General features: G+C 49.0%; 1 protein-coding gene across 1 annotated transcript in view; it reads left to right on the top strand.

The window, feature by feature from the left end:
• Positions 1-10,039: 10,039 nt before the first annotated feature.
• The window catches only part of ASCL5 (achaete-scute family bHLH transcription factor 5), a 756-nt gene continuing 315 nt past the window's right edge, over positions 10,040-10,480 (top strand). The window contains exon 1 of the mRNA XM_011990609.1: positions 10,040-10,472. Coding sequence (XP_011845999.1) covers positions 10,040-10,472 — 433 coding nt within the window. The remainder of the gene's footprint in view (positions 10,473-10,480) is intronic.

The following is a 10,480-nucleotide window of genomic DNA, read 5'->3' on the forward strand; positions in this document are numbered from 1 at the left end:
ATGGGCGTAGAGGGGAGAACTCAGAGGCAGCTTGAGAGAAGAGAAAGAGCTGTGTTCATGCTGAAGCTGAGGGCTGATGTGGGGATATGGGGGAAGAGAAGGTTGGAGAGAAGGATGGCAGACTGCTGGGAACCTAGATGCCAGGCCTGGGAGTGTGAGCAGCTGTTGATTACTGAGCACTTCCCAACCACGAAGCCACCAAGGTGTTTTCATGCACGATCTTCTTGAACTTTGCAGTAACCTTAGGAAGTGAGTGCTGTTGCTCTCCCCAGCCTACAGAAGAGGAAATGGAATAGGCTTGCTCAAGGTCATATAGTTGGGAAGTGGCAAAGCCAGGATTCTCACACACATCTGGCTGGCTCCAGAGTCCCTCGTCGTAAGCCAAGGTATGACAAGTTCAGAGAGCCCCAGTTCCCTCTAAAATACGGGTAATTGCATGCATGAGACAGGTTGGAGAATCCCAGTGACAGCCTGCACACAGAGGGAGCTGCAAGGGCCTCAGCCACCAGGAGGGGAACCTGGGATGGGGCAGTGGAGAACCAGGGCCATGGTCTACCCTGGCCACAGGTCCAGGCTCTCCTGGCCTCGGTCCCTCCTGTGGAGTGGGGTCTGCAGACACCCACTTCACAAGGACACCCTGAGGCTCGAATGAGATCCAGAGTGTGAAGCATCACAAGTGCTGAACAATGTTAGTTCATGAATCTCCTTCCATCATTACGGGTGCCATCTCCCCTCCAGCCTTGCAGCTGCAGTCACTTTCCACCTACAAATTCTCTGGATCTATTAATATGATCTGGAGAGGCCACCAGGCCCATCTTCCTTGGGAACCCTCAAACTTTTGTTCTGTGGCCCCTAAGGGCTTTTCTCTCCCATGAAATACCCGTCACCTACAAGGGAGACTCCTTTTTGTAGAGAAGGGAGTGAGAATCCTTTTTCCTCTGTTCCCCCGAGTTGGCAATAATACGGGCCCCAGGGCATGACTCTCTGCTTGAGGTCGGCACTGGAGCCTAGGGCAGGAGGGCTGGGGAGGAGACAGCCGTGATGATGGGTGGGCGACTCAGAGGGCAAAGTCTGGCAGGCAGCACCCTTGGGGGCAGCTTCCATGGTACCCACCCTTCCACCCCAGCCTCCCTGGCTTCCCAGCCTGTGAACCCAGCTCTGAGGTTGACTGTTCCTCATCAAGGGAGGCTCAGGCACAGCTTGAATTTCCAGGGTTCAAACTGATTTCCTCTGCAGAACTGCCTGGTTCACTCTGACCATGACTTCACTGTGTCTATAGGAGGCTTTTCCTTCCTCTTTGTCTTCTTTGAAATTAACATTGATTAATCATAAGCATTCAGAAACACTCTTGAGCACCTACTGTGTGCAACCAATGATGAGAACAGGAATCGTAGCAACTTGCATTTGCACAGCAGTATGAGTCACTTCAGCCAGAGAGAGCAAGTTAAATACTGGGTTCCTAGTCATAATTTTGGCCAGGGTCTCGCCTTTCCCTTCTGCAACCCCAAAACCCACCCCCCAATAAGGTTGTTGGATTCCTCAGAAGGTATTTCTACTCCCCGAAAGGCAAAGCACGGAGCAGTTTTATCTGATGGTAAGATTTGTGCAGTCCCATTAGCACCTATTGGTGGCTTTGGGACAAGAGTCCAGGTGTCGGGCTTCTGAGCCATAGACTCTTCCTCCTCCCCTTGGGTGGGGTGGGGTAGTAGGAGTAATGTAGGGAATGGACTTTCTTCTGAATCTGAGTCTTATTCTTCTGGGCTACGAAAGACTCGTTCCTGGACAGGGTGACGATGCCTACCCAGTCCCAGAGTGTAGAAAGGATCCCTTGAATCCCAGGTCAACATTTATCAGCTGTGTGACCTGTGGCAAGTTGCTTAACCACTTTGTGCCTTGTTCTTCTCATCTGTAAGTTGGGGATACCATCAGTCCTGACATCATAAGGTCGTAATGAGAGTTTTGTAGTACACTTAGAACAGGGTCTGGCATATAGGTAAGTGCCAGGTGTGTGTGGGCACTAAGATGTGGTCCTTTTGTCCTCTACTAAACTGAGGGCAGCAGTTGAGGTTGTCCTGTGCTGGGTCCCCAGCCCACAGAAGGATTCCTTGAAGGAGCTCAAGAGATGTTATTTGGTAGGTGGATTGACAGGCAATAGAACACACGGTTGAATAAATACAATTTATTAGAATTATTTGAATTCAGTTACCCTTTTCATTCAAAGATTTGAGGGGAAAAAACAGACATTTGATGCATAGAATTTTCCTTTTAGACTCTGTCAGGACAAATGTGACTATGGGAAGCTACTGGGTGTGAGCATTGGTGCTGTGTCCATTGCAATGTTGGTGGAACAATGTTGGAGGGGCACCTGCCGTCCTGGGCTTCTCTTAGCCACATCCAAGGGTCCTAGAGCTTCTGGGAGCTTTTCTGAAGGTCACTCATCCCCTACCGGCAATAACAGCTACCATTAATTCAATTGCTTTTAGGTGCCACATGGCTCACATACATTACCTTTATCTTTACAGTAACCTCTAAGGTAGGTATTATTACCTTCACTTTTCAGATGAGGAAACAGGCTTACAGAAATCAGTTACTGGCCTAAAGCTACTTAGCCAGTAAGAGCAGTGCCAGGATTCATCCCGGCCAGTTTGATCTAAAGCCCGTGCTCAAGGTTTGGGAGGTAGAAGCTTGATATTTTTCCTAGGAATTGGGGGTGGTTACCTCTGGGAACATCTTCCCATGACTCCACAGCATTGCAAATGCCCGGTTATATTCAGGTAACTGGGAAGGACTAAGCTCCTCACCCAACTCCACCCTCAGGAGATCCTGTAACAATCATTAGTCATAAAAAAGTTGGGGACCCCTGCCTAGCCAAGAAAGTCCTCATATATCAACCCAATGAGACCCGGGTAAATTCAATCAGCTGTGCGACGCTGAGCATCTCTCTTAGCCTCTCTGAGCCTGTTTCCTCTTCTGTAAACAGGAAGAGTAATAACTTCTCTCAGGTGTGAGGATGACATGAGATAAGGAAAGCAGAGCACGCCGCAAAGCACCAGGCATCAGAGGGCACCTAGTCCACGCTAGCCCTTCCTTCTCCACCCTGTTTCTCTTCTTTAAGACTCTCAGCAAAGTGATGCCACAATGAGGACTTGGCTCGGTCAGCCCATGTCAAAGCTCTGTGAGTTTTTCTCTCTGTGAAACTGGATGCAGCCAGGTTGCTGGGGAGCAACAGAGGTTTCCAAACCTGAGGCAGGGAGGATGGCATGGAGGGCAGTGTGAGGGGCTAAGCAGGCTCTGGGGCCCATGGACAGTACTCCCTCATTCAGTGCAGGCTAAGGGGCAAGTGGGGCCGGAATCCCGCCTACACGACACCCACCCAGAGCATGAAGCATTGTTTTCTAACCCAGCAAGGTGCCATGTGGGCTCATGGTCACAGGGCCTGGCTGCCCCTTCTCCCATCAACGTTGAAACTATAGCTGTCAAGATTCGGAAATGATTGTTTATGTTGAATATGTGGTCTGGAGTGTTCACTATGTATACGGTGGGAGTGGTGAGGTTATCCTTCTAGAAATATTTACAGGTTATGTGACAGGTTATCTCCCACAAGGGAGATCGTAAGATTTCCTATTTGGTTTTTTGTTGTTGTTTTGGGTTTTTTTTTTTTTTAGACAGAGTCTGGGTCTGTCACCCAGCCAGGTGCAGTGCCGCAATCACAGTTCACTGCAGCCTCCACCTCCTGAGCTCAGCTGATCCTCCCACCTCAGCCTCCCGAGTAGCCAGAACTACAGGCGTGCATCACCACATCTAGTTAATTGTTTTTATTTTTAGTAGAGATAGAGTCTCTACTCAAGTATGCAGAACCTAATGAAAGATGAATATGATATTTAATGACAGTTTTTTTTTCAAGTTAGTGATAAAAAGATGGTCTACTTAATGAATGCTAAATAAATTGACACTGCCAATTATTGGTCTACAAAATTAAAACAGAACCCTATTGGAAACCATATACAAAACTGAATTCCTAAAGGAAAATGTAGGGGTGAGTAAGACTTAAAGAAGACTAGAAGCACAAGTTTCCCAAGCTGGTCACAAATTCCTGGGCTCAAGCGATCCTTCCACCTCAGTCTCCGAAAGTGCTGGGATTACAGGTGTGAGCCACCACACCCGGCCCCTGTTTGTTTGTTTGTTTGTTTTAATATATGTATCCTGGAGATTTAAAGGCAGAATTTCCTGAAGTGTATTCTATTTGATGTTAGTGGGCTTAAGACCATTTTCTAAAAAGTGTTCTGTCCCATTGGGAATTTGGGGGTTAAACACAAACAGGTTTCTTTACTTGTGGGCCTTCCCAGGGCCTCTGATGCTAACGTGCCCTCCAAGGGCGAATGCTAATGTGGGTATCCAAGGAGGGGCATGCGGGGAGCTGCATTTCTCAAATTATGGAGCCCTTAGGGGAAAGGTTTTAGAAACCATCTTGCCTGGAGGCAGGGGAATGAGTGAGAACTCCACAGAGCTAATGAGTTCTGTCATTCTGAGTCCTTGGCGTCCTGATAAATGTTCCCAGTTTTGGCAGCAGTGGGTAGAGGGGAGGCTATGGAAGCAGTCTCCCTGTTGCTGCCCAAAAGCAGCATTATGGACTAGTCAACTCTCAGAAATCTCTCAGAGTGGCAGGCGAAAAAGAAGACTATGGAATCACTTTCCCCAATACCTCCTTCAGAGTCATGGGTTCCCTGTTGAAAGAGACATATTCAGCCAGTTCCTGACCTCAGACCCCCCAATTCTGGTTCCAGTCCCACTAAAGACAATGAGAAAAGCAGGAAAGGTAGAATGATGTTGTCTTCTTCTTCAGAGTTCACATCTGCCTTTGCCTCCCCAGGGCTTCCCACCAGTGTCAATCAACAAATACTGAGCTTGTACTGTGTGTCTCAAAGAAGGATAAGACCAGAGTTCTTGGGCTCACAGTTTACAGCCTGGGTTGGGAGCAGTGACAGGAAGAGCCCTGGGGAGAGGGCCCTCAGGCTGCCTGTTGCCCATGCAGAGTATAAGACTGAGGAGGGTGGGGAGACAGGGCCCTGGTGAACACTGGGCACCAGGGAGAGGCCTGGGAGAGATGGGCAGGGGATGAGTATGAAACCATTAACAGCAAGTTATGATAACGTGCCATCCCCAGGAGCGTGGACAGTGAGATCCTCTGGCAATAGGGACAACAAGGGGCTAATACTGCTGGGGCAAACTAATGCTACACAATTAGAAGCAGCAAGGCATTGCAAAGGAGGGCCGGGAGACCCCCGCTGGCAATGCACCCTCTCTGGTGCAAGTCAGATTTGAGGATTAGAAAGTTCTTTCCACAATAACTGATGATAGCTGGCCCTAAACAAACTAACTGTACATGGTACAACTGAGCGCAGACTGCAGGCATAAGAGCTCAGGTAGCTTGCACCACGAAGAAAGCTCGGCAAAGTAAACTAGAGTACAGCTGGTGATGAACGGGGTTGCTGAAGGCAAGGAGTGGCTTCTGTCCCAGAGAGGAACCAGGGCCCCTTAAAAAGGGGGACAGCACTGCCTGCAACTAATAGTCTGTGCCTACTCAAGGCAATCAACGGGTTCATTCAACTAGCTCTTTCAGCAGTCACCATGGGGGCTAAGACTAGAGGGAAAGCTCTTCCACTGTTTCAGAGCCACATTTTTATCTAGTAAGTTGCCTAATGCTGATGCAATTGCTATTTTTAACTCAAAACAACAAAATACATCTAATTGTATTGATACATGTTTTATGTACATGTGTACATAGTGAAAGTTTAAGTGATATGAATTGCTTAACAAACACAAGCAGAAAATTAGTAGACGTTGATAGAAAACTCAATAGCTTTTCCTAAGGGGTCTTCTCTTACCCTGAATTTTCCAAGAGACCTAGGGACCCACAGTCCCCAAAGGGAGCTGTCACAGGAAGTGATGACTTTGACACCCGTGGGGTGGGGATGGGAATTTCATCAATCTGTGGCCGCCATTGCGTCTCACCACCACACTGTGGCGCTATTGATAGCTGGTTCTGCCCAGTCCCATGAACTTAGCCGATGAGTAGGTTCTCTTGCTACTGATAGATCCTCCTGGGGCCTCTGCTCAGGTTTTCTAAGCTCAGGCAAGGGGGCTCCTGCTGCTTGACTCAATCTGATGATACTTCAGTCTGCGTATTCCCAGCAGCAGAACTCCATGGGCCACCTGCCAAACACATCTTCAAGGGGGTGTTACCCTCCCAAAAGGTGACCAGGGTGACCTTTAGTTCTTCTCTTAGCAGAAGCTAAATAACAGCATCATAATTTGAATCTTCAGCGGGATATCCCCTCCAGGAATTACAATTATAATCGTAATTCCTCTCCAGCAGGAATAATTTACTAAGATTCTTTTGTTAGGTCAGTGTAAACCTCTCCGATCATTTGATCAGATGAGAAGCCACTAGTAGAAATACTGAGGGAAGAGGTGGGAAACTGAGATTGTGGGTTAGCCTTTATTAGTTCATGAATTCCTAACAGTGGGTCCTTAAAAAGTGACTTACCCTTCATGTGCCTCAAGTTTCTCACCCGTAAAAACAAACAATATAAGCACCTACCTCTCAAGGATGGCATGAGAATTAAATGAGATGATTCACATCAGGCTCTTAGCTCAGTGTCTTGCACATCATGAATAATAAGTGTAGCTATGATTATCATTATTATTATTATTTCACTACAATGTTTGTTTGCTGTTCTATCCTAGTACCTAGAGCAGTACCAGGATATCCAGGACCCTCTGTACATATTTACTGAATGAAAATCATACTGCTTAATGGTAATATGCCACACTGTGTTCTTCAGCTTCGTATTCAGTGATAGACGCAGAACACAATTGCAGGTGTGTACCCCCCTATGCTACCTGGCAGGTAGGTTATGAGTTGTTTCTTTTTCCTTTTTTTTTTTTTTTTTTTTGAGACAGGGTCTTGCTCCGTTGCCCAGGCTGGAGTGCAGTGGTGAAGCCTCAGCTCACTGCAACATCTGCCTCCTAGGCTCAAGCCATCCTCCCCGCTCAGCCTCCCTTTGAGTAGCTGAGACCACAGGCACATGCCACCAAACCCCACTAACTTTTTAAATTTTTCGTAGAGACAGGGTTTTGCCATGTTGCCAGGTTGGTCTCAAACTCCTGGGCTCAAGTGATCCTCCCTCCTTGGCCTCATCAGGTGCCGGGATTATAGGTATGAGCCACCGCGCCTGGCCTATCTGTTCTTTTCTAACAGTAAAGACAGAATTGGCTCAAGAAATACATAGTCCAACTGTGAGGTTTCTTGTTTGAATCACCTTTCTGAATTGTTATATGAAGAAATGTAAATAGTATATGAGGAAAATAAGTTATGAATATTAAATCAGCATGAACAAATAGTAAGTTGTACTTGTTAAAATTGTCGTAAACTTCTGACTCCTATCAAATTAAATTTAAATAATGAAGTCAAATATGAATAGACAGGGGTCATGTGGGAGAGTGCAGTCTGGATCCCAAATTTGTACAATAAAAGAGAACTGCTAGAAAATCATTTTGAGCAAGGGACTGATAGGCGTTACCTGAGAAATAAAAGCCCTAGCCCCTGCCTTCGGTTGCTTACGTTCTGGTTGAAGACATAGAATAATGCACAACCCATGTTGGAAGTTGGAGAGCTCAGGCAGTCAGGATGGGCAGGAGCTGGAATCAAGGATGGCAGGACTCTGGGTAAAGCAGAGAGGTGTAGAGAGGGCCCCCAGGACCAGAGCCAGCACAAGCCAAGTGTGAGATCAGGAGAGCTAAGAGTTCCAGAGAAGACTGACCTGATAGATCTGAGGGTCTGTTTGGGAGACATTTTCTAGAACCTTCTCTTGAAAGCAACGGGGAGGCTTTGAAGGCCATTGAGAAGTGGAGGGATATGTGAATTTGTCCTGAATTCTCAGACATTTGGATTCACTCTTTTTTTTTTTTTTTTTTTTATGGAGTCTTGCTCTGTGGTCCAGGCTGGAATGCAGTGGCATGGTCTTGGCTCACTGCTACCTCCACCTCCCAGGTTCAGGTGATTCTTCTGTCTCAGCCCCCCAAGTAACTGGGATTACAGGCACCCACCATCCCACCCGGCTAGTTTTTTTATTTTTAGTAGAGACAGGATTTCATCATGTTGGCCAGGCTGGTCTCGAACTCCTGTCCTCAAGTGATCCTCCCACCTCAGCCTCCCAAAGTGCTGGGATTGCAGGTGTGAGCCACCACACCCAGCCTGGTTTCACTTTTGAGAACACATCTAAGTCTCCGTGATGCTTAGAATCATTGTTGATTTTTCTTGGTCCTCATTTAGCGTGGAGGACAAAGCGAGCTGGAAACAGACTCAGGGCCTGCAATAAGGACAGAGGTGAGAGGGTGCAGAAGGAGACATTCTCAGGAATCTGAGTTTACCAGGAACTCCTCTTATCAGGGAGAGAGCTAGCCCCTTTCTGTCTCTTAGAGAGGCTGTGCCCAGTGGCCAAGGTGTCATGCTGCCCATCACTCACTCACTTGCTAAGTCCCGAGCATCTTTTACGAAGAGGGAAAAAATAATAGAGTCGTGATAAGTGCTAATATAGACCTTATGGTACCCTGTAGACACACACAAGAGGTGGGCGTGCGATCAGAGAGGCTTCCTAGACAAAATGGCACCTAACTTGGATCTGATAACCACATTCAATGAAGCTTGGTGGCACCTAAACTCAACACACGCCAATTATTTCTGAAATAACAGCTTCCTAAATCCTATGAAAGGCTACATGTAATCAGTCCCACCCTAACAAACCCAGCTTTCTGCCTAATCCTCTCTCTCAGTTATTCCACATGTATTTGTGGAGCATCTATTACTTGACAGGGGCTGGGCTAGGCTCAGGACATACAGGTGAAAGAACAGATGCCCCCATTAGGTGCCACGGAGAAACCCAGGGTGGGGTGAGAGGGTGTATCTCAGACCATAGGGACTGGGGCAGGGAAGGCTTTGATGACTGTCTCTGCCAGGCAGAGGGCTTTGAACGGACCAACAACACCTACCTGGTTATCAAAGAGGCATTCCTTTCCATAAAGAGTTGGCTTCCCCCGTTGGCTGATGGCTGCTGCTGCTAATTCAATAGGCAGTCTCAAACCCTCTTCTAGATGTAAGGCCCTGGAAGGGATCAGTGATGAGACTTAATCCCCACTCTCAAGGGACACGACAAAATTGGGCATTTGTATAAGCTATGCCCTTTAGGAGGTGTTTTTGCATACATATTTTCACAGTTGATTCGCTTATTAATTTCTCGTCAGGGATGTTTCCCTTGCCCTTCCCTTACGGAAACCACGACTCAAAGCGGTCACCCGACTATTAAGGGATGGGCACAAGATTTTAACCCAGATCCGTGCCCCTTCAGTAGCCAACCACCGCTCCTCATGAGGCTTACAATCCCGTTTGCGGGTAGAGACGATACAAATAAGCCCATAATACAGGCCTTTCCTAACTGATATGTTCACTCTCCTCTCCTCTTGTTTAGAAATGTTTCCCGGGACTCCCTCCACTGAGCTGGCGCACTCCTAACAGCAGCCATCAGTTTGGGCACCCCGGACAGCCCAGGGATCAGGGATCCCGAAGGCCGTGAGGACCAAGGACCGGGCGCTGGGGTGGGGGTGGAGGGCATGGAGCCTGGGGTTTAGGCCTGAGGTGCCCATGTTGGGCGGCAGGAAGAGGCAAGGCGTGTGGGTCTGTGGCCGTACCCACGGGTGCTGCGGAGCGAGGTGTGGGCCCTCAGAGTTCCGCGGCGCCATGGGCTGGATCTGAGAAGGCGTGCACCGACCCCCTGAGAGGGGCCACACTTGTCTAGGACGATGGCTGGTGTTAGGGAGTCCTTGGAAGTCACCCTAAAGGGCGAAAAGAGGCCCTAGCAAATCCTGGTATCCCGGAGCTGCTGCTAGCGATGTGACTTGCCCCAGTGGTCGAGACCGTGTAGACCCCAAGCAGGGGCCATTTGGTGGGGGCCTCACTCTGGGTCCAGCTCCACGTGGCACCATGAACAATAACTTCTGCCGGGCTCTGGTGGACCGGAGGCCCCTGGGGCCCCCCAGCTGCATGCAGCTGGGCGTCGTGCCCCCTCCCCGGCAGGCGCCCCTGCCTCCCGCCGAGCCCCTAGGCAACGTGCCCTTCCTGCTGTACTCGGGCCCAGCCGAGCAGCCCTACTACGACGCCTACGCGGGGGTGTTCCCCTATGTGCCGTTCCCCGGTGCCTTCGGGGTCTACGAATACCCCTTCGAGCCAGCATTCATCCAGAAGCGCAACGAGCGCGAGCGGCAGCGCGTTAAGTGCGTCAACGAAGGCTACGCGCGCCTCCGCGGCCACCTCCCCGGCGCCCTGGCAGAGAAACGACTTAGCAAGGTGGAGACGCTGCGCGCCGCCATCCGCTACATCAAGTACCTGCAGGAGCTGCTGAGCTCGGCCCCAGACGGCGCGACG

Source organism: Mandrillus leucophaeus, unplaced genomic scaffold, assembly GCF_000951045.1.
Source record: "Mandrillus leucophaeus isolate KB7577 unplaced genomic scaffold, Mleu.le_1.0 Scaffold38, whole genome shotgun sequence".
Lineage (NCBI taxonomy): Eukaryota > Metazoa > Chordata > Mammalia > Primates > Cercopithecidae > Mandrillus > Mandrillus leucophaeus.